This window comes from Suncus etruscus, chromosome 15, assembly GCF_024139225.1.
Source record: "Suncus etruscus isolate mSunEtr1 chromosome 15, mSunEtr1.pri.cur, whole genome shotgun sequence".
In the NCBI taxonomy this organism is placed as follows: Eukaryota; Metazoa; Chordata; class Mammalia; order Eulipotyphla; family Soricidae; genus Suncus; species Suncus etruscus.
This window is the reverse complement of record NC_064862.1, coordinates 80,277,758-80,300,257: the sequence shown is the minus strand read 5'-3', so window position 1 is coordinate 80,300,257 and position 22,500 is coordinate 80,277,758. Positions and strand designations below refer to the sequence as shown.

At 56.2% G+C, this 22,500-nt stretch overlaps 2 protein-coding genes across 4 annotated transcripts in view; both read left to right on the top strand.

The window, feature by feature from the left end:
• Positions 1 to 1,743, top strand: part of PIP5K1C (phosphatidylinositol-4-phosphate 5-kinase type 1 gamma) — a 40,048-nt gene extending 38,305 nt beyond the window's left edge. For all 3 annotated transcript variants that reach the window (XM_049788601.1, XM_049788600.1, XM_049788599.1), the window contains one exon: positions 203 to 1,743. In XM_049788601.1, coding sequence (XP_049644558.1) covers positions 203 to 205 — 3 coding nt within the window. In that variant the 3' untranslated portion in view covers positions 206 to 1,743. The remainder of the gene's footprint in view (positions 1 to 202) is intronic.
• Positions 1,744 to 4,807: 3,064 nt separating this feature from the next.
• On the top strand, positions 4,808 to 14,252 carry CACTIN (cactin, spliceosome C complex subunit). Its single transcript, XM_049788588.1, has 10 exons — positions 4,808 to 5,019; positions 6,839 to 7,301; positions 9,205 to 9,300; positions 9,534 to 9,679; positions 9,789 to 9,951; positions 10,145 to 10,259; positions 12,107 to 12,299; positions 12,381 to 12,503; positions 12,582 to 12,868; positions 13,090 to 14,252. Exons 1-10 carry the CDS (start codon positions 4,817 to 4,819, stop codon positions 13,578 to 13,580), a joined length of 2,280 nt encoding a protein of 759 aa, XP_049644545.1. The 5' UTR covers positions 4,808 to 4,816; the 3' UTR covers positions 13,581 to 14,252.
• Positions 14,253 to 22,500: the final 8,248 nt, after the last annotated feature.

The following is a 22,500-nucleotide window of genomic DNA, read 5'->3' as shown; positions in this document are numbered from 1 at the left end:
GCCGCCCGCACGCCCAGGGACAGTTGGGGAAACTGAGGCCTGGGGTGGGCGGTACGGCGGCTGCCCGGTGGTGCCGGGCTGTGGGGTAAGTAAGTATGTTAGGCCTGCTGGCTGGCTGGCCTCAAGCACAGGGGAAAAGCTTTGGGGGTCCCCACCGCAGCCTGCGGCTCACCACCCCTCACTGCCCCTCTCCACCCCGCAGTAACTTCTATGCAGTTCCCGACGCCCACGGACCTCGCCGCCTGCGGTCTCCGGCGCCCAGAACCAGGGGGCCAGCCCCGGCGCCCCGCCCTGCGCCCCTGCGCCTGCGATACTGTGAACCCCCAGCCTCCCCAGTCTCCTATTTATTCGAGTCCCCTGCTCTTTGCACAGACAGTCGCACGTGCGCTTTTTTTTAAGAAAATGGAAAAGGCAAAAAAAAAAAAAAACCAAAAAATCAAGTCAAGAAAAAAATAAAAGGAAAACAATTCAAAAGAGGAGGGGGAAAATGATGCAGGGAACTTCGGGGGAAGAAAGGGGCGCCCCTCGCCTGCACGGGGGTCTCTGCTCTGCTGCATGCACCTCGCCTGGCCGGTGGGGCCACCCTGAATCTAGGAGACGCTAGGCCCTCCCGCAACCAAGCCGAGTCCTGCCTCCCTTTTCGGGGCAGAAGCTTCTGGAAGAACTTGTGGCCCTGGAGGAGAAGGAGCCACACGGATGCATACCTGGAGGAGATGGCACCCTTCTAAACAGATGACCCTGGAGGCGAGAAGTGGAATTCCGTGGCCAAGACTGGCCTTGTCTCCTGCATCGAACCCCATAGAGCCCTGAACTCTGAACTCTGAAGTCCGTGGCCCTGCTGGAAGCTCAGGCTTGGGGCTCGGCCTGGAACACACAGCAGGGCCCGGAGCTGGTGGACCTTCTGGAAGGATCTGCCCCGGAGGGAGCTTAACCCCACACCCCCATGGCGCTGGGGCTCCCCTTGCAATCCCCAGGACTAGAGGCGCCCACACAAACCTCCATCCCCACCCCAGCCTACAGACCTGGGCGATCAGCCCGCACCTCTGCAGAACTCCAGACCGCTCCAAGGTCCCCCTCCGATGTCCCATAGGACTGGGACCCACAGGACCAGAGACATTCTGAGCGACAGGGGTAGTGGCCAGACCCCGCAGGCCCTGAAAATTGTAAACCTCCCTTCCCCCGACATTCTAGACGTTTCTATTTTTGTGGTTAGTCACTTAGAACCCGGTGGGGAACCCCAGAGAGAAGCCCACCGGCCAGCCTGTGCGGGGCCTCAGCTCCCTCTGTGCAGGCAACGGGCGCCTTTTGAGACAGACTAGGGGGACATGCCCCCTGTGATCCCTCCAGCGCCTGGCTCAGTGCAATACTTCCGCCCTGTCTAGTGGGGCTCCCGGGTCCTGTCTCTGGGGATTGAGCCCCATCACCTGACACCCTCTCTTCCATTCCACCCCACTCCCATCTCGTCTCCATGGCCGACCTGATCTCGAAACACAAGGAAACTGCAAACCTCGTGTCTTAAATCGCACCCCTGGTTCTGCGTGCTCAACCCCCCATACCTCAGCCCACCCAGCCGTCCGGTGTGTGACAATCTGGGCTCTTGGGTCTCGGGTGCCACCCTGCTCCTCACTTCCAGAGCCCTGACACCCATGTGACCCACAGCCACTGCTGGCCCCAAGAGCACCGGTATGCACCCCCTCACCCCATTTTTACGTTGATGAGATCTAATAAACCAGGTCATGAGCACGCCAAGGCCTCTCAAGTTGAAGGGGTTTTTAAGGACTGACTTAGACATTGTGGGGAGGGTTAGGCCACACTCTGCAATCCTTGGGTTACTACTGGCCCTTCACTCGGAATCACTCTTGGGATGCCAGGCATCAAACCCAGGACAGGTGGGTTGAAGGCAGATGCCTCTCTGCTGTCCTATATCTCTGGTACCATTAATTTTTTTTTTTAATTTCAGTTTGGGGACTGCATTCAGCGGTGCCCAGGGATTACTCCTGGCTCTGTGCTCAGGAATCATTCCTGATCGGCTTGAAAGACTATATGAGATGCCCAGGATGGAACCTATATGGCTCCATCCGTTGTGCAAGACAAATGCCTTACCCTCAGTTCTATCGCACTGACCCCTGGAAAATAATTTTAAACCTGGGGCTTCACAGAGCCAGCACTCTGCCACTGAGCTCTCCTCCCCTGCCAGAAAACTGAGTCACAATTTCCGGGGGGTGTTTTGGGGGTCACACCCAGCAGCACTCAGGGGTTACTCCTGGCTCTAAGCTCAAAAATCGCTCCTGGCAGGCTCAGGGGACCATATGGGATGCCAGGATTCGAAACACCGTCCTTCTGCATGCAAGGCAAATGCCCTACCTCCATGCTATCTCAATTTTAAATAATAACTACAACAGGACCTGAAACCTTCATGCTTGTATTGTGCAACCCAATGGGACAACCCCCAATCCCTGAGGAGCACTGAGCTAGGAGTAATAACCAGGAAGTTCTGGTGGTGTTCCCAATCCCCCACCAATTACCTGCATTGAAAATAAAAAGGAACCTGAGAGAACTGCAGGTAGGGTGCTTGCTTTGGACAAAACTGATCCCATATAGTTTCCTGTGCCCCACCGGGAGTGATCCCTGAGCACTACCTGGTGTGGCCAAAATCAAAACCAAAAAATTGATTTTGCTGTTTCCGCACGTCAGAAAACTAAGTGTCTGACCTCACCACAGTCCGGTGTTTGTGTTTGTTCTGGTTCTGCCAGCATTGTTCAGATTCAGGGCCCCCTTCCTAAGAGGTAAAAATGACTCCCAGACCCCAAATCTGAGGAGTTCTGTCTGTAGGCCCTGCTGTAGGGCTGAGGAGACAACTCAGGGTTGGGGTGCAGGCATCCCAAGGTTTGTCCCCAACACTGTGAATTCCCTCTTAACCATCACTATCAGGAGTGACCCCTGAGCATCAGTGCCGGGATCAGTCCCCAAGCACCACTGGATGTGTCCTCAAAACAAAGGATCCTACCTGATTTGAATCAAGAATCTGAGTTCTCCCAGTGCACAACTTCTCAGGTAATGCAGGACTGGGCTATGGCTGGGCGATAGCTGGGCTATGGCTCAGACTGATCACTGATCCTGCACAGCACGGCGGAGCATCCCCTGGTGCACTGTTTGGGAGGGAAATCCCATCACCTCTCCAAAAAGAGAGTCAAGGTAGAGGTAGGGAGACAGTACAGTTAGCCTTGTAGAGGGCCACCTTGGGTTCACTCCTGAGTCCCACCAGGAATGATTGATGACCAAAGAGCCAGGAAAGAACCCTGAGCCCTTCTGGATGTGACCATCCCTCCACCAGGATGAAACTACCTTTTGACTTCACACACATATTTAACAAAAGGATTCATTCTCAGGGACGGCTCCCTTTACTACCTCCCCACCTTGCACCTCACTACTAAGGTCAACACTAAATATGGAGTTCAGAGGATTGTCAAGACACTTGCCTCCCGAGTGAACCCTTGTGGGGATCCCAGGGCCGCATAGAGTCCCCTAGCACAGAGCTCAGAGTAAGACCTGAGCACTGCTGGGTGTGACTCAAACACATCTAGTCCCAGCCAGTGCATCAGGTTCCTTCAAATGACCCCAGAGTGTCTACTCTAGATGCCCCATTCATCCTACTGTGCTACAGAGCAGAGCTGCACCAAAGCCAGTGCCAGACACTGGCAAGTTCAGCGGGGCCAGGATGGAACAATGGCAGAGCGACGGTCCCTCTTGGTTGGTGCCTGTATCCCCGCCTGTCCGATAGGTTAAGAAAGCCTTAAACCCAGAAACATTCATTCAAGGGTCGAGGTGGAGCAAGAAAGTGACTGTCATCGAAGGTGACAAAAAAAATACCATTTTGTTTGGTTTTGGGGGTGGGGGTCACATCTAGCCACGCTCAGGGGTTACTCCAGGCTTACAATACCGTTTCATTTTTTTTGTTGTTGTTGTTGGTTTGGGTTTTTTTCGGGGGGGTCACACCCAGCCACGTTCAGGGGTTACTCCAAGCTTACAATGCGGAGGTTTTTTTTGTTAGTGTTTTTTTTTGGGGGGGGTGTCACACCAAGCCACTCTCAGGGGTTACATCTGGCTCTGCACGCAAAAATCGCTTCTGGCAGGCTTGGGGGACCATATGGGATGCCGGGATTCGAACCACCGACCTTCTGCATGCAAGGCAATCGCCCTACCACTATGCTATCTCTCCGGCCCCAACAATACCGTTTTAACGGCTCTGCAGACTATCCATCCCCGTCCAAGCACCTGCTTGGCTCCGCCCTCGGGGGGCCGCTCCTCACGGGCTCCGCCCCTTGAGCACCACCGACCACTCCGGTTCGCTCTTTGCCTAGCTAGGTCCCGCCTCCTAAATGTGCACCCAATGAGGACCCAGACCTATATAGCCCCGCCCACACCAACAACCCAACTTCCGAATTTTGGGCCCCGCCTCCCAAAACCCTGCCCACGTGAGCTCCTCCCTCCGCTCCCTTCTCAGTCCAAGGACCGTCGCACCCACCTTGGGCTGCCCTGAATAGTGCCTGAAAGGAAAAGTCAAGCAACTGAGGCTAAAAGTCCAACCGGAGCCCTTCATGTGCGTTATGTTTGTGTACAAGAAAGTAGTCACACAACATTGGATTTCTTGAGCCAGCGGGCAGCGAGATAGGATCCTCTTTCCGAGTTCTCCGAGTTCAGGCGCGCTTCGGGCAGCCCGAAACGCGCCGCGGACGAGGAAGGCCCCCGGCGCAGGGCCCCGGGTGTCGGGGTTAGCGTCGCCGCCGCCGCCGCCGTCTCCGCTGCGTCCCAGCCGATGGGTCGGGAGTCACGCTCGCGATCGCGGTCAGCGGGGCGCCGGAGTCGAAAGCGGCGGAGTCGGAGCCGGAACCGGAGTCGAAGCCGGAGTCGGAACCGGAGTCGAAGCCGGAGTAGAAGCCGAAGCCATGAGCGGAGAAGCCGGCGGCACCGTGACAGCGAGGGGAAGCGCAAGCGGAGGCGGCGGAGTCAGGATCGCAGGTAGGGGCTCGAGGAGCCGGGATTCTCCGGGCTCAATGAAGTCCGGGAGGCCTTTCTGGAGGAGGTGCTAGCCGCGAGGGGCGTGCAGGCGCTGGGGAGGGGCTGGTGGGGAGAGTGGCCGGGATCCCCCCAAAGCGGCGCAAACCCTGCTGATCAGGGCGGGAAGAAGCTGGTTTGGCTTGGCTTGGGGGGCACGTCCAACAGTCCTCTGGGTCTTCTCCACTGGGGGGTCACGGAACTCCCTCCAGAGGGACCGGAGTGCAGCCTGATTCCTGCGTGCAGAGCCTGGCTGGGCCTGCTGAGCTGTGACAGGTGGCCGATCCTGTCAAGTCCACTCGGGTTGGGCTTGACAACAACAAGGAGACCCCCCCCCCCTTCCCGGGCTCCCCATCCTCCAGTCCCCGAGGACACTGCCCTATCGTTCAAGAAAAAGTGCTTTTTTTCCTCTCGTATCCTGGAAGTTCATTGCCACTCGTGGTTCTGAAAGATGCAGCAGACAGGACGAAGACGTGGAGGCGGTGGGGACAATCTCCATGTTTACCCACCCGCCCCCCGTGGGCTGGAGACTAGAGTTCAACTCAACTCCACATGGGCCTGGGGGCACCCCCCCAATAGTGACTCTTGAGCACCACAGGGTGGGCCCCCTGAAGGAAGGATTGTCACTCTGGTTCATACCCTGCTGTTTCAGATGGACTTCAGAGAGCAATAAGCTTTGTGATTATAACCAATGTAACTTTCTGAGTTGAAATTATTCACAATATAGGGCCAGAGAGATAGCACAGCAGTAGGGCGTTTGCCTTGCATGCAGCCGACAGAGGGTGGTTCGAATCCCGGCATCCCATATGGTCCCCCGTGCCTTCCAGGAGCTATTTCTTTTATTTTTCTTTTTTTGTTTTTTGTTTTGTTTTGTTTGGGGGGGGTTATCACACTCGGCAGCGCCCAGGGGCCACTCCTGGCTCTACGCTCAGAAATCCTCCTGGCAGGCTTAGGGGACCACACTGGAAGCCGGGATTCAAACCACCATCCTTCTGCATGCAAGGCAAACGCCCTATCTCCATGCCATTTCTCTGGCCCCTCCAGGAGCTATTTCTGAGCACAGAGCCAAGAGTAACCCCTGAGCACCGCCAGGTGTCCCATAAACCAAGAAAGAGAGAGGGAAGGAGGGAGGGAGGGAGAAGAAAAGAAATTATTCACAATAGTTTTTAGAAACAATGCTTCATCTTTGCTTTTAGTGCAGGGAAGGGGAGGGAGGTTGGTGGCAGTTTGGGCACCACACCCTGCTATATATTCCAGGCTTTCTGGCTCTGTGCTCAGGTGTGACCCCTGGCAGCAGTCAGGGAACCATATGCAGTGATGGGGATTGAACCCGGCCTTATACTGGACTGTCTCTGGCACCTTCTGTCACTGCTGTTGTTGAAAATTAGATCAAATTTGTGATCTGTGTTATTCCATATTGTTTAGTTTTAAGTTTTAGGTATTCTTTTTACTTTTCAGGGGATGTTGGTACCCCTAATCAAAAAGAGAGGGTTTTAAACGATTCATCTGGGTGTTGGCCCCACAGGAAAGATCCCGCCCATTCGGGGATTTGTGTAGGTTTGTGCCCATTGGGTCACTGCTCACAAGGGCTATTCCTGGACCATTGAGCTGGGCCCCCTGAAATTCTTGCCTGCTCCCAGAACCCCACCCCCACTCTTACTCTCAGGTCTGCAGACTCATAGGTCAGTCCTACACATACCTCTGGCCCTTTGCACCTGCCATTCTCCCTGGAGTCCCCTCACCCCTCTCCATCCTGGTCCCAGTGGTGCCTCCCACTCCTCAGCAGGTCGGCCTCAGAGGATGAACAGTGGAAGCACCGAGGGACCCGCTGGCGCCCGCAGGATCATTCCCCCGAGCCTGGTTCTGACTATGAGCAGCAGTTGCGGGGCCGTTGGAGCCGCCACCACCGGCGGCGAAGACGTTCTCGCTCATGGTCCCCGGGATCATCGGCGTCCAGCTCGGCTTCCCGCCATGGTTCCGAGAGCCCACGCGAGGCAGCAGCACTGAGCCAACAGCAGGGCCTGCGAGAGCGGCAGCGGCTTCGGGAGGAGCGGAAGCAGCAGGAAGAGCTGCTGAAAGCCTTTGAGACACCAGAGGAGAAGCGCGCACGAAGACTGGCCAAGAAGGAGGCGAAAGAACGCAAAAAGCGGGAGAAGATGGGCTGGGGCGAGGAGTACATGGGGTACACCAACACTGACAACCCCTTCGGGGACAACAACCTGCTGGGGACCTTCATCTGGAACAAGGTGGGTGTAGGGAGTTGCAGACAGGGTGGAGGTATGGACTCCAAAGCCAAACTGTGGGGCTGGAGTATTTTGTGAGGGTCCTTGTTGCATGCAGCCCACTCGGGTTCGATCCCCAGCATCATACAAAGTCTCCCCCAAAGCCCCGCCAGGGATAAGCCCTGAGCCAGGAGTGGCTCAAAAACCTAAAATCAAACAAACTTAAAAAAAAAAAAAAACTAAACAGCTTATCAGGGAGATAGTTGAGGGCATACACCAGGTTTTCCCCAACTCCCATCTCCCAGGATTTGATGGAGAGCCTCCAAGAGAGCCTCCTGCCCCACTGTGAGTTTGGGATGTCCTTGAGTGGGAGGGCATCTCCCCAGTGTGTGCGAGATCCTGGGCTTCCACCTTGGCAGTACCCAGGGAAAGGGGTTATTGGGGAGAGAGGAGAGACCAGAGCCTGTCATGGTGGGAGGGAGCACCACCAAAGACTGGAAGTAAGTCCTACTTTTAGTTAAAATATCTCCTGGAGGGGCCGGAGAGATAGCATGGAGGTAAGGTGTTTGCCTTTCATGCAGAAGGTCATTGGTTCAAATTCCAGCATCCCATATGTCCCCCGAGCCTGCAGAAGCGATTTCTGAGCGTAGAGCCAGGAGTAACCCCTGAGCACTGCCAGGTGTGACCCCCCCCCCAAAATAAAATTAAAAAAAATATCTCCTGGAGGAGAGATAGCAATAGGGCATTTGCCGTGCCTGAGGCCAACTCAGGTCAGAGGGTGGTTTGAATCCCAGCATCCCATATGTTCCCCCGTGCCTGCCAGGATCAATTTCTTTTTTTCTTTTTTTTTTTTTTTTTTTGGTTTTTGGGCCACACCCGTTTGACGCTCAGGGGTTACTCCTGGCTATACGCTCAGAAATCGCTCCTGGCTTGGGGGGACCATATGGGACACCGGGGGATCGAACCGCAGTCCGTCCTACACTAGCGCTTGCGAGGCAGACACCTTACCTCTAGCGCCACCTTCCCGGCCCCAGGATCAATTTCTGAGCGCAGAGCCAGGAGTAACTCTTAAGCGTATGACCCCAAAACCAAAAAAAATGTTCTTCTCCTAGGGCCAGGGCAGTAGGACAGCAGGGAGGGAGCTTGCCTTGCAGGAGGCTGACCTGGGTTTGATCCCCAGCATCTCATAAGGTCCCTTGAATACCACCAGGAGTAAGCTCTGAGCACCACTGGATGTGGTCTTCAAACAAGCTAAAAATAAAAGAACAGATAAAAGAATTTTCTAGTTCAGGTAAATGTTCAGAGGCTAGCATCTTGTCCGCTGTTCTTCCCAACCCAGCACAACCGGGTGGAGCCATCAGACACAGGAGGCAGGTGCTTGCAGTTTACTGACCATCACGTAGGGTCCCCCAACACAGCCAGGAAGCCCTTAGTACTCCAATGTGGCCAGAAACCAAACAGAAGAAGAATTTCAGGCATGTTTCACTCTCACACCAGGTCTGAGGGCAGAGACAGCAGCATGTCCCAGTATGGAACCAGGTCTGAGATCAGGGTGTGGCTCCCTCGGAGGGTGCTACCTGACCCCCCCCCCCATCCTCGGGGCCCATACCTTTGTTATCTCCTGCCCATCTCTGCACCCCAGTTCCAGGGTCACTGCTTCGGGGCCTGTTTCAGAGCTTTGGGTAGTACTTTCCCAGGAACAGAGAGCTTAGCCCACCAGGTCAGATGCCCCAGCACTTGGTTTTGTGCATGTTCTGCAGGGCTCAGGACTGCTCTAAGCACCCCACAAGTCACCCGAGCTTCTCACTGGGCCTGGTGCCTCCTGGTGGCTGAACTCAGATATGGGGTGTCTGCCCAAAAGGACACTGCAGGGAGGTTTGGACATACAAGGGTTCCCTTCACAGCGCATGCTGGTCTTGCCCCTTAGGCCCTGGAGAAGAAGGGGATCAGCCACCTGGAGGAGAAGGAGCTAAAGGAGCGAAACAAGAGGATCCAGGAAGACAACCGGCTGGAGCTGCAGAAGGTAGGGTGCCAGGGTTCACCCATCCCAATCAGGAGGCCTTGCTTCATGGGGTCCTAAGGCAGGTCTGCCCTGTCTTCAACTATGGAAAGTCCAGGAGTTTGGCTTCAGACAGCTGGATCCAGATGCTTGGGTAGTATCTCTAGTTCTCCTCGAGGTGTTCCTGTACCTATTCCTCTGTCCTTGGCCAGCCCTGACCACCTCAGGGCCCAAGCTGAGCAGTGTTCTTCCCCCAGGTGAAGCAGCTGCGCCTGGAGAGGGAGCGAGAGAAAGCCATGCGAGAGCAGGAGCTGGAGTTGCTGCAGCGCGAGAAGGAGGCTGAGCACTTCAAGACGTGGGAAGAGCAGGAGGACAGCTTCCACCTGCAGCAGGCCAAGCTGCGGTATGGCTCCACCACCTCCTGGGAGCACCCGCCCACCCCGTCCTTTCACACTCCTTATCCCCTGGGTGCGGGGTCTAGGGCTCTCACCACCTCCTACCCTCTCCGGCAGCTCCAAGATTCGCATCCGGGATGGGCGAGCCAAACCCATCGACCTGCTGGCCAAGTACATCAGCGCTGAGGACGACGACCTGGCGGTTGAGATGCATGAGCCCTACACGTTCCTCAACGGGCTCACGGTGGCCGACATGGAGGACCTGCTGGAGGACATCCAGGTACCCAGACTGGCTTGGCCCTGCCTTGCCGCTTATCCCTTGCCCCAGTCCTGGCCCTGGCCTTAACCACGCCCCCGCTCTGGCCCTGGTCCTCACACCTGCTTTGGCCCCACCCCTCATGCCCTGAGGCCTCACCCCCCCCCCTTCTGGCCTGGAACTTAGCGCCTTTCTCATCCCTCATGCTGCCTGCCAGGTGTACATGGAGCTGGAACAGGGCAAGAATGTGGACTTCTGGCGGGACATGACCATCATCACCGAGGACGAGATCTCCAAGCTCCGCAAGCTGGAGGCCTCTGGCAAGGGACCAGGTACCAGCAGGGCATCATTCCTGCTCCTTGGCCTCAGTTCCCCGTGTCCCCACTGCCTTCCTGCCCCCTGAGTTGCCACTAGGGGGCAGCACACAGTAGCAGATGTCTTGGGGCCTTTGTATTCCCCCCTCCAGGTTTTGTGTGAATTTGAATTTTCCCCAGGGCTAGTCTGAGGGAGTAGTGGGTCCCCCCCCAGAAACCTGGGACTGGGGGTTCAGCTGTTGTCAGCTGAGCTGTGGGGCATGGGAGGACCATGAAAAATGGGGAACCGGAGCCGGAGAGATAGCATGGAGGTAGTGAGTTTGCCTTGCATGCAGAAGGACAGTGGTTCGAATTCCGGCATCCAAGATGGTCCCCTGAGCCTGCCAGAGGCCATTTCTGAGCATAGAGCCAGGAGTAACCCCTGAGTGCTGCCAGGTGTGACCCAAAAACCAAAAAAAATAAGAAAGAAAGAAAAATGGGAAACCCTCACTCCCAGTGCAGACCTGTGAGCAGCACCTGAGTCCTCACCAAAACCCAACCAAGGAGTACCACCCCTACAGACCCCCAGTAACCCCTGGGGGGGATGACCGCTGGCTGAGGGTCTGATGTCTGGCCTCAGGGTTCCCTGAAATATACCCCTCTCCCTACTCAGCCCTCTCAGTAAAGGGTTGGTGAAAGTGTCTGCCTGCACAACCGAGCTGAGTTCATTACCCAGCAAGCCTGAGTTCAATCCCTTGCACCCATAGGTCCCCCAAGCATCACCGGGATTCATCCCTGAGTGAAGAATCAGGTCCCCAAACCAAAGCCCCCCAAGTCAATGAGAGCCAGCAGTACAGTGGAGCGTTACTAGAAGCAGTGTTCTGGGGCACCCAGGCCTCTCAAACAGGAGTTTGTCTTCCTAAGCCTTTGGAGTCATCCTAGGTGTCAGAATTCACCCCTATGGCAGGCAGATGGGGCTGGAGGGGGTTCAGTGCCCCCACTCACCCTCCCCACTCTGTGGACCCTGTCACGTTTCTGTGTTTGTCCTGGCCTGGCAGCTTGTGCTCCCCTCAGTACTCGGGCCAGGCAAGCGCCCCACTTCCTAGAGGCTAAGACCCCTCAGCAAGTCTGGGGAACTGAGCCTGGTGTCTGTGCCCCTATATCCACCATGCCTCCAGCCATGGCTCTGGTGGGGTCCTGGACGCACCCATGATCCTTCTGAGCTTCTGTGCACGAAGCACTGCCCATTAAGCTGATAGGCTGTGGTTTGGGGCCACATTGGTGCTTAGGGGTTACTCCTGGCTCTGTTCAGGGCTCACTTGTGGTTCTCGGGGTACCCTATGGGATGCTGGAGATCAAACCTGGGCTAACCATTTGCAAGGCAGTCTCCCTCCACGTTGTACTGTGACTCCAGCCTCTGTGATTGAGTCTGAACCCCTCAGGCCCCCAGGCTAGACTGCACACCAGCAGTTTAGGGCAGAAGTCAGGGTATCATGCCCTCTGCATCCATCTGTCCTACTAGCCATTGGCCTATAGACAAGGTTGAGAAAGTTGCTTTAGTACAGGGAGGTGTTTGTCTCCCATACCCCACCCCATTCCCTATCCATCCCTCTCCACCCAGAAGTCCAGGAAGGGCCAGGCCAGGGACAGTGATCTGGCAGTCAGGGAGGATTTCCTGGTAGAAGGACCCCGAGGGAGGGTCCCAGATGAGGAGACCTTGTCTTCCACGAGGAGCCAGGTAGAACCTGCGAGTTTGGGGTCCCCACACAGCACATCCTCATGCATGGTCTCCACAGAAGAGGAGCACCTGCCCCACACCCGCAGGGGCCTGGCAGGGTCCCCCAAAGTGGGCCAGCCCTGACCTTGGCCCTGACCTCACTCTGCAGGGGAGCGACGGGAGGGCGTGAATGCCTCAGTCAGCTCGGATGTGCAGTCGGTGTTCAAGGGGAAAACATACAGCCAGCTGCGGGTCATCTTCCAGGGCATCGAGGGCAAGATCCGCGCTGGGGGCCCCAACCTGGACATGGGCTACTGGGAGAGCCTCCTGCAGCAGCTCCGTGCACACATGGCGCGGGCACGGTAAGTCGGAGCTGAGAGGGCTGCACCATGAGGGGGTCTGTGGGGGCTGTGGGCCTGGTGGTGAGCACTGGCTCCTTACAGGCTCCGTGAGCGACACCAGGATGTGCTGCGGCAGAAACTGTACAAGCTGAAGCAGGAGCAGGGTGTCGAGAGTGGCCCTCTGTTCCCCATCCTGAAGCAAGAACCGCCATCCCCCGGGAACAGGTGTGCCCCCGCCCACCCCACCCCACCCTGCGCCTCAGCCCAGCCCACCCTATACCCACTCACACGCTCTCTCCACAGCCTAGAGCCAGAGGAAGCCGTCCCCACACCGCCTGGGCCCTCGGAGGGCGGCCCTGCCGAGGCCGAGGCTGAGACCGAGGCCGAAGGGGATGGGGACGGGGAGGCAGACGGGGAGGCGGTACTGATGGAGGAGGACCTGATCCGCCAGAGCCTGGACGACTATGACGCTGGCAAGTATAGTCCCCGGCTGCTGACGGCGTCCGAGCTGCCACTGGACGCACACGTGCTGGAGCCGCACGAGGACTTGCAGCGCCTCCAGCTGTCACGCCAGCAGCTGCAGGTCACAGGTGCGTCGCCATGCTGTGCCACCCTGCCCCACCTGCAGGGGCGCCCCTCCACTCCTCACCTCTTCCCTACCCTAACTTTCCTCTCTCTTTAACCCACTCCTCACCCCCTGGTCCTCCACACCTATCTTGCCCCAGCGGGCCTTGGGATGCCAGCTGGTTCTAATGTCCTGTGCCTGAGTGTGGGAAACAGATGCAGTCCCGTAATGCACTGCCCCCTCCAGGTGACGCCAGTGAGAGTGCCGAGGACATCTTTTTCCGGCGCGCCAAGGAGGGCATGGGCCAGGACGAGGCACAGTTCAGCGTGGAGATGCCACTGACAGGCAAGGCTTACCTGTGGGCCGACAAGTACCGGCCACGCAAGCCACGCTTCTTCAACCGCGTGCACACGGGCTTCGAGTGGAACAAGTACAATCAGACGCACTACGACTTCGACAACCCGCCACCCAAGATCGTGCAGGGCTACAAGTTCAACATCTTCTATCCCGACCTCATTGACAAGCGCTCCACACCTGAGTATTTTCTGGAGGCCTGTGCTGACAACAGAGACTTTGCCACACTGCGCTTCCATGCGGGCCCACCCTATGAGGACATCGCCTTCAAGATCGTCAGCCGCGAGTGGGAGTACTCGCACCGCCACGGCTTTCGCTGCCAGTTCGCCAACGGCATCTTCCAGCTCTGGTTCCACTTCAAGCGCTACCGCTACCGCCGCTGACACGGGCCCACTCAGAGCACAGGGTGGAGGCCATGGGTTGCGTCATCAGCCTGCAGGCCAACCCCCCCTTTCCTGCACTTTCCAGACTTCCAGAAGCTCCTGACTCAGATGTCCACGCTCTGGCCCACCACTGGCCCCAGGTGGGGCTGCCCTCCATTAGCACAAAAGATCAGAGTCACAGGTGACCTTGTTGTCCACAAGGTGGGCCTGGACCCTCCCACTTTGCTGGCCCTGGGGCATCCAGGCTGTGCCTCATCTGTTTCAGTGTGGCCCACCCAGGAAATGACTTTCTTTTTTATTTTGTTGTTAGGTCACATCCAGCGGCACTCAGGGGTTACTCCTGGGTCTGCACTTAGAAATCATCCCTGGCAGGCTCATTGGACTATATGGGATGCCAGAGATCGAACCCGGGTCCATTCGGGGTTGGCCATGTGCAAGGTAAATGCCCTACTGCTGTGCTATCTCTTGAGGAAATTATTTTCATTTGACATTTTCCTCGGGAAGCTACTACCTTGCCTGACTGAACCTCAGCCCAGATTCCCAGCCTCCTGTGGGACATTTGCAGTTCCTACTCTACAACGACTTTTCTAGGTGGAAAAAAAAGAAAACTATTTTCCTTTTGTTGTTCTACAAGCGTGCATGATTTTCTAATAAAAGTTTTATTTTGGGGTACTTGGAGATTTTTGGAATGCTGCAAACAGGATTCACCACCCAGTAATCCCTGTGGTCAGCCACTCACAGGAATCCCAGACAAAGCCTTTTTCTGTTTGTGGGATTATTTTGTTCTTTCGGGTTTGTGGGCAACACCCAGTGGTGCTCAAGGGTCCATCCAGCAGGCTGGGGGGGGGGGGGTGTCTGAACGCAGTGTTGGGTTATTGCTGTCAGCCTCGCAGAAGGCAGGTGCCCTCCTGTTGCCCTGACACAGTGCCCCACCAAAAGGCTGTTTACAAAGAACCACAAGACCTGAAAGTTGCATCCAGGCTCCCAGCAAGCACTGATCAGGGGTGTCTGAAGCTGCTTGCCCTCTAGGGGTACCTCTGTTGCCTCTGTCCATACGCTTTGCCCGGGGAGGTACCCACCATAATTCCTGGTATGAGATTCCTCTCAGGCTGAGAAATAACACTGGACATATGGTCATACACCTGGGGTGCTCTTGGCATCCAGTGGGATAGGCTGTTCACCCCCATCGTCCCATCCCCCAGCTGTCTGGCCCTGGGTGCCTCCCAGCCCTGAGTCCCAGCCTGTGTCCCCAGCACCAGGCAGACATGCAAAGCCCCTGTATTCTGTCCTATACCCACTACCGACATCACTCATGGACCACAGAGTGCCAAACAGTTGCTACCAGTGGATTCCTGGAGCAGCAGGCTTAGGGGGTATCTGGTCCTGAAGGTGCCAGTGCTGATGGATTCCAGCCTGTCACTCATATTCGAACTTGTAGCTCAAAGAATCCCCTCCGTTATCCAATCTCTCTCTGGGACACCCAACTCACAGGGTGCCTGTTTCACCTATGTCCCAGTGCAAAGGGGGAAGATGGGTCAGAACCTATGAGCCAAGTCAGCAGGCTGGGTCCTGGGGTCCAAGGAGAGAGATTGGGGAGCAGGTGAACCTGCAAGGATAGAATGGGGGATGGAAAGCAGGGGACTGCCTTGAGAATGGAGGAACAGAAGGTGAGCAGGGCCATGGGGCCAGCTGACGTATGAGCCCCCGCCTGGCCCAAAGGTCAGCCCAGAAGCTGCCCCCACTCCCCATTCCTGCCTTTTCCAGCCCGTGGCTGTGTCCAAGGCTAAGAATAACCGTCCTGTGGGCCCCCACCGGAAACCACAGCCATGGGGGGCACATCCTGAGCGTGACCTCTGCTACCCCATCTGCACACCACCACCCCAGCCCTTCCCTGCACTCCTAGCTGAGCCTGGCCTCTGCTCAGTGGCGAGACTCCAATGAAACGCATGCCCTCTGCCCTCCCCATTCCCCTTATCTAGGTCTTTTCCTCTTATCTGGGCCTGAGGAAGCAGGAATGGAGCAGCACCCCTAATTCTTAGTGCTTCTTCAGCCCAGCCGCACTTCCTCTTCCCACAACACTGCCTTCCTTTCTGGAGTTGCATCTGCACCCCAAAGCCTCAGGATGTTTCACCTGCAAAGGGTTTTCAATGCCCTTGTCCTGACCCGGAAACACTCATCCCACAAAGCCCTACTTGTGAAGCTTTTTTTTTTTTTTTTTTTTTTTTTTGGAGGGGGGGTCACACACGGCAGCACTCGGGTTACTCCTGGCTCTACGCTCAGAAATTGCTCCTGGCAGGCTCGAAGGACTATATGGGATGCCGGGATTCGAACCACCATTTGCATGCAAGACAAACGCCCTACCTCCATGCTCGCTCTCTCTCTGGCCCCATTGGGAAGCCTTTTTTCCTCTGAAACACTTCTCTAGAATCCCAGGGGCTGGCACTGGCCAAATCCAGGCTCTTTCTCCAGCCTGCAGGAACCCAGAGAGCAGGAAGGGATGTGGTGGCAGGGAAGTAGCTGAGGGTTGGTGGGGCATGAAGCATCTCCCTGACAGCGGGGTCCTAAGCATGCAGAGGGTCTGGGGACAGACTCAAGGGCCAGGAAGAGAAGGCAAGGAAGAGGCTGGGAGAGGCAGACAATGGAGCCGACTTGGGAGGGGCCCTTAGCAGCGAGGCTGGTATACACTAGGCCGGAAGGATGGAGGATGTGGAAGGCAGAGAGGGGCTTCCGGATGGGGGTGTCAGCTCACCCTGTCCCTGAGACTCGGGGAATGGCTCCTGTCTCCTTGCTGGCCTCAGGCCCAGTGAGTCAGACTAAGTCTGCCCTAACTAAGAAGCTGAGCCACAGGCGGGTGGACCCGGTCAATCGTCTTGCACCCTGAGGCCCAGGACAGGACAGCTTGCCTCAACCCTGGGAGCACCCTCTGCATTTATGCCTTAGTGGGGACTGATGAAGAGGCCCTGGACCCAGGCCCGGTGAGTTGAGGGTTTTAGAGAAAAGCCTAGTGGGGTGTGAGAGGACAGTGTGGCAGAGGGTGCTGGCCTTGTCCGCACAGACACGGGTTCGATCTTTGGCATCCCTTAGGGTCCCCGAGCACCACCAGGAGTGATCCATGAGCACAGAGCCAGGAGAAAGACCTGAACATTGTTGGATGTGGTCCCAAAACAAAACAAAACAAAACGGGGAAAGGGGGCATTAGGGGGAGGACTGACCGGATAGAACTATCCCCAGCACCACTGCCAAGAGTGACTCCTGAGCATCAGGGGTGTGGCCCATAAACCAAACCTAAATATAAACACCCACAGTGTCTGGGGGCCCAGCACCCCCCCCCCCAGTCCTGCCAGATTTCAGGGCAGCTTCCTAGTCCCCCCTGGGACCTCAGGAGTGGGCCGGGCCCTGGCGAGCCTCCACACCACCTCCCTTCACCCCCATCCACCCCACTGGCAGCTCTGAAGGATCCCCCACACGCCCAGCTGCTTCTAGCCTCTGTCTTCACCCCGTCTGCCGCCTCTCTGGCGTGCCCCTCACCCACCCCGTCCCATCCCTCCGGAAAGACCCTTCCTGGCCCAGGACGCCCCTGGAATCCGCGTGCACCCGGACCCCAACCCGGGCCGGCGGCGCCGGGCGGCGGGGCGGGGCACAGGGCGGGGCGGACGGAGCGCTGGGCCAGGACGGGCAGACAGGCGCTGAGAGACGACTGACAGACGGACAGACGGACAGGTTGGACAGACAGACGGACGCGCCCCGCCGCCCGCCGCACTCCGGGGTCCCAACGAGACGTGACCGGTCCCAGAGCCTCCGGAGGCTGCTCTACCCCGCCCAGACTCAGTTTCCCCAGAGCTCCAAGGTTTCCCACCGCCTTGGTCATCCCCAGGTGAGAACCTCTGCCAGCTGTGTCAATGTGTCCGTGTGTGTTTTGTGTGTGTGTGATTGCTCCTGTAGGGAAGGTACAAGATTGCCTGTGCATCTAGTTGTATGTTTGGTCTGATGGTGTGTTTCTTCTTGTGTCCAGCAGCCTGAGTGTAGTTGGTGTTGGTCATGTGTTTGCAGGGTTGTGTGTGCCTGGTTGTGTCTGTGGCCCTGTGTGTCTGCTTGTTAGTAGGTTGGTACAAGTGGGTTGTGTGTAGTTGTATATCTAGTTGGTTTTGATGTTGTGTGGTTTGTTGTGTATCCGGTGTGAATGTGTCGGTGGTTGTGTCTCTGTGTTAGGCATGTGTGTGAGTGTGTGTGTGTGTGTGTGTGTGTGTGTGTGTGTGTATCTCTGTGTGTGTGTCTGTGCCTACTGCAGTAGCTCCTTGACTTGGTCTCACATCTGCCTTTCATGAGGTGTGACTAACAGGGTCTGGGTGATCCCACTGCACAGGTGTCTGTCCCCCCACAAACAGGAAGCTTCCAGAAAGGGATGGGGGCAGCACATGGCCCAGTTTGTGTCATTTCATTGGATGGGTTAGGGCACCCCCAGTTAGCTGGAGTCCAGACAGAGGCCATGGATGAAAGAAAGAGACCCACCTGTGGAGATGCCCTGAGCCTCAGAGCCCCTCCTAATTATGCCGGCCCTGGGTCTGGAAACCCCCACTGCTCAGTGAGAGGGGTCATAGGGGATTCCCTGGAACAGGGGCTCATGGAGACCCCAATCATACCCTGTCTGCGGCCAGTGAGTCTAGAAGAGGTGTACTGAGCAGGAAAGAGATTTGTGGAGGACTGCGGCTGGGGCACTGGTGAGGGGTCTGGGAGTGGAACTGGGACAGGAACTGGGGGGAAGGGACAGGGACAGCGGCTGCTGTTGCTGTTGCTGTTGCTGCTGGGGGAGATAAAAGACAGGCCTGGAGCTTGGGAATGGAAATCACATTCCAGCATGGGGCCCCTGGCCTGGGCTTCCCAGCAGCCAGGAACTAGATGTGAGCCTCTCTCTGTCCCCACCCACCTTCCCAAAGAAATAAGGAGTCCAAATGGCCTTCTGGTGGTTCAAGGTCCTGTCAAATCCCACCTTGGATCAGAGGTTTCTGAAAAAAAAATTTTTTTTTTTGGTTTTTGGGTCACAGCATTCAGGGGTTACTCCTGGCTCTATGCTCAGAAATTGCCCCTGGCAGACACAAGAGACCATATGGGATGCTGGGATTCGAACCAATGACCTTCTGCATGCAAGGCAAATGCCTTACCTCCATGCTATCTCTCCAGCCCACCACCCCCTTTTCAAAAAAAATAAAAATCACTCAGTGTCCCCCAAGAAACTGCCCTTCTTTAAAGCAAACATACAAAGAACACCCTCAGCTGCACCCAGAGCACCCTAGATCAACCAGCACCCCGCACTCTGAACATTATTCAGTTCTGGATTGGCTTCCCGAACCCCCTGCTCTGGGCCAGCTGCAGAGTCCGTTCTTGCAGCTGCTCCTGTGTGGGAATCTGGACTCCGCACCTCCCACTGGTCACAGAGAGGGAACAGGACTCCCTAAGGACCACACACCACTGCTTCCTGACCCCAGGACATCCTGACAGAAACACATCCAAGTACTGGAAGAGGGAAGGAAGTCTGCCAGGCGGCTCAGGTGTGCCTGGAAATCCACTGCCCTACTGGCAGTGCTTAGGTCTAATTCCTGACTCTGCACTCAGGGATCACTTCTGCCAGTCTGGGGAGTACCATGTGGGATACCCCTATGGGGTGCTGGGGATCCAGGCCAGGTGGACTGCGTGCTAGACCAGTGCCCTCCCCCTCTGTGCTGTCTCAGCCCCTACGTGCTGGGTTTCCTGCTGCTGAGTTCACAGCTTTCAGACTGTGAGGCAATGTCGGGAGGCAAGCCTGGGAGACCCAGAGGGACTGAGACCCAGCCTGGGAATGCACATAAAGTGGTTTTCGACTCCCTGAGGAGGGAGAGCCCTCTCCCAAGAGGAATCTAAGCTAGATTGAATGGATCTGAGTTGGCAGAGAGCAAAGCCCTGCCAGGGAGGGGAAGGGAAGTCCTGAAGCCCCACCCACACGTCAGGCTCCGCCCATAAGATCCAGGACACGCCCATAAAGCTCAGGTCACGCCCATATGGTCCAGGCCTCTCCCATACAGTTCAGGCCCCACTGCACAGTCCATCCATGCCCACCTAGTCCAGCTCTGCATACATATTCTAGGCCCCCATAGGTCACCCCACTCCCTAGACCCCGTACCCACACATCCCAGGCCCTGCCCACACCCAGACCCTGCCCACACAGTTCAGCCACTTTGTCAGACCCCACCATAGCCCAGTCCCACTCACACACCCAAACCCCATCCATGCTGTCCAGACCCCATGCATCCACACACCCCAGATCCCATTCACACAGCTCAGGCCCCGCCCACACGTTGTTCAGGCCCCGCCCACATGGGAAGCCTGCCATCGCCGCACAGGCCACACCCCTGCTATCAAGGCTCCTCCCACATGTTCAGGCCCCACCCATATGTTGTAAGCCCCACCCAGTGTCGAGGCCCCACCCCTCCATGCCTTCTCCTCCAATCCCCTTCCCAGATGCATACAAAGACAATTTAGGCCCCGCCCTTCTTGGCCCCTTCCAGAGGGGTCTCTGTTTCCTGCTGCTGACCCCACCCATAGAGACTTGGTGCTGGCCTTGACTGGCTAAACGCTCAGGGCCTTCTCAGGAACTGGATAATTGATGAGGATGAAAAAGGAGCCAGGCTGGACCTCCTCCAAGCAGAATAGCTGGGCCGTCCCCTGGCAGGACACAGGCTGCAGACAGCTCTGATGGCCTCTTGCCCGCCTGCCCATCCAGCCCATGTGGAAAAGGAAATTGAGGCAGGACGGAAAAGGACAGGGCCCAAGGGTAGCCACCAAATCACATCCTTGTTCGATTTCATTTTCAGTAAGTCCTATCCCTTCTCCTTTGTTCTTTTGGGGTCACACCCAGCAGGTCCTTGAGGGGGGACCTTGTGGAGCCAGAACCGAACTCACATAATCACGCAAGGGAAATCCTGAAGTATAGAGCCATATTCCGGACCAAATTCTGTCCCTTCTATTTATTTTTTTGGTTATTTTTTGGATCACACCGGCAGTACTCATGGCTGACTCCTGGCTCTGCACTCAGGGCTCACTCCTGGTAGTGCTTGAGGGACGCTATGGGATGCTGGGGATGGAGCCCCAGATGGCTTCGTGCAAGGCCAATGTCCTCCCCACTGTGCTGTCTCTGCCCTTGTGCTGGATTTCCTGCCTCTGAACTCATTGTCACATCTGTGTCACAGCAGCAGGACCCAGGGCACTCAGAGCAGCGCCTGCTGCCCATGTGGCCATTTATAGCCGTTCCCTGGGGAACTGGTGGCTCCAGATCCAAGCGCGTGGGTTCCCAGAATGGGGCAGGCTGTGTAGGAGCATTTTTTCTCTCCTTTTCCCCTTTTGGAGGTTCATTTGGTGCTCGGGGGTACTCGCAACTCAGTGCTCAACAGGCGTGCATGCATGGTGTTTGGGAGACTCTGGTTCTGGGGCTGAACCTGAGGATTCTGTTTGCAAAACCCTCAGAATTTCCCTCCAATTCTGATTCCAAAAGTGATGCCAGGCAGAGGGTGTTACTCAGTGGCTGAGCATGTACAAGAAATGTCTTTGGGGTTGGTGGGAAGAGCTCAAAATCTCTAGAACCCACTCAGCTGCCTGCCCTGTTCCCCACTCTGTTGTACTCTCTCTCTCTCTCTCTCTCTCTCTCTCTCTCTCTCTCTCTCTCTCTCTCTCTCTCTCTCTCTCTCTCTCTCTCGGCCACTACCACTACCTCCAGCAATCATGAGGGGCCACCGAGCCACATGCTGCATGTAGGACAGTACCTTAAACATGGCATTTCTCTCTGGTCAGAGAGATAGGTCAGGGGGAGGGTGCTTGCCTTGCAGTCAGCTGACCCTGGTTTGATCCCTGGTGCCACATAGGGTCTCCAGGCACTGCCAGTGTAAGCACCCGCTGAGCATCACCCAAATAAAAAAAAAAAACACTCAGATTTTGGAGCTATACGAGGCCAACCCAGGTTCGAATGTCGTCTTCCCATAGAGTCCCCCGAACATTGCTAGGAGTTAATCTTGAGCACAGAGCCAGGAATCAGCCCTGAGTACTACTGGGTGTAGCCCCAAAACAAAAAAAAAATTAAAACTGGTGTTTCTCAGGGCCGGTGCAGAAAGTGGGTTAGGAGTCAACCCTGAGCAGCATCCTGAGCAACAGAAACTGGGGTTTCTCTGCTACCCAACTAATATTTTCCTGGGTTCCTGTAGAAGATTCTGTCCTGGGACCTCCCTTGACTGAAGATCACCGAGCCTGCAGATTTAGCTGTGCTGAGATATTTTTCATATTATCTTTTAATTTTTCTTATTTTTGGAGGGGGCACACCCGGCCGTGCTCAGGAGTTACTCCTGACTCTGTGCTCAGAAATTGCTCCTGACAGGCTCAGGATGGGATGTCAGGAACTAAACACAAGTCCGTCCCACGTGCAAGGCAAACACCCTACAGCTGTGCTATTTCTCTGGCCCATTTTATAATTTTTCTATTTTTTTTTTAATTTTGGGCCACATTCAGCTGTGTTCAAGGTTACTTCTTTTTTTTTTTTTTTTTTTTTTGGTTTTTGGGCCACACCTGGCGGTGCTCAGGGGTTACTCCTGGCTGTCTGCTCAGAAATAGCTCCTGGCAGGCACGGGGGACCATGTGGGACACCGGGATTCGAACCAACCACCTTTGGTCCTGGATCAGCTGCTTGCAAGGCAAACGCCGCTGTGCTATCTCTCTGGGCCCACTTCTTCTTTTTCTTGTCTTTCCTCTCCTTTCCTTTTTTTTTTGTTTTTGTTTTTGTGGTTTTTGGGCCACACCCGGTGACTCTTCGCTTATAAATCACTCCTGGCTTGGGGAACCATATGGGACGCTGGGGATCGAACCGCAGTCTGTCCTAGGCTAGCGCGGGCAAAGCAGACACCTT

Coding starts and splice junctions, on each gene's coding strand:
- CACTIN (XM_049788588.1), top strand. CDS start 4,817: ATGGGTCGGGAGTCACGCTCGCGATCGCGGTCAGCGGGGCGCCGGAGT. Junction 12,504..12,581: donor CCGCCATCCCCCGGGAACAG/GTGTGCCCCCGC, acceptor CTCTCTCCACAG/CCTAGAGCCAGAGGAAGCCG. Junction 12,869..13,089: donor CCAGCAGCTGCAGGTCACAG/GTGCGTCGCCAT, acceptor TGCCCCCTCCAG/GTGACGCCAGTGAGAGTGCC.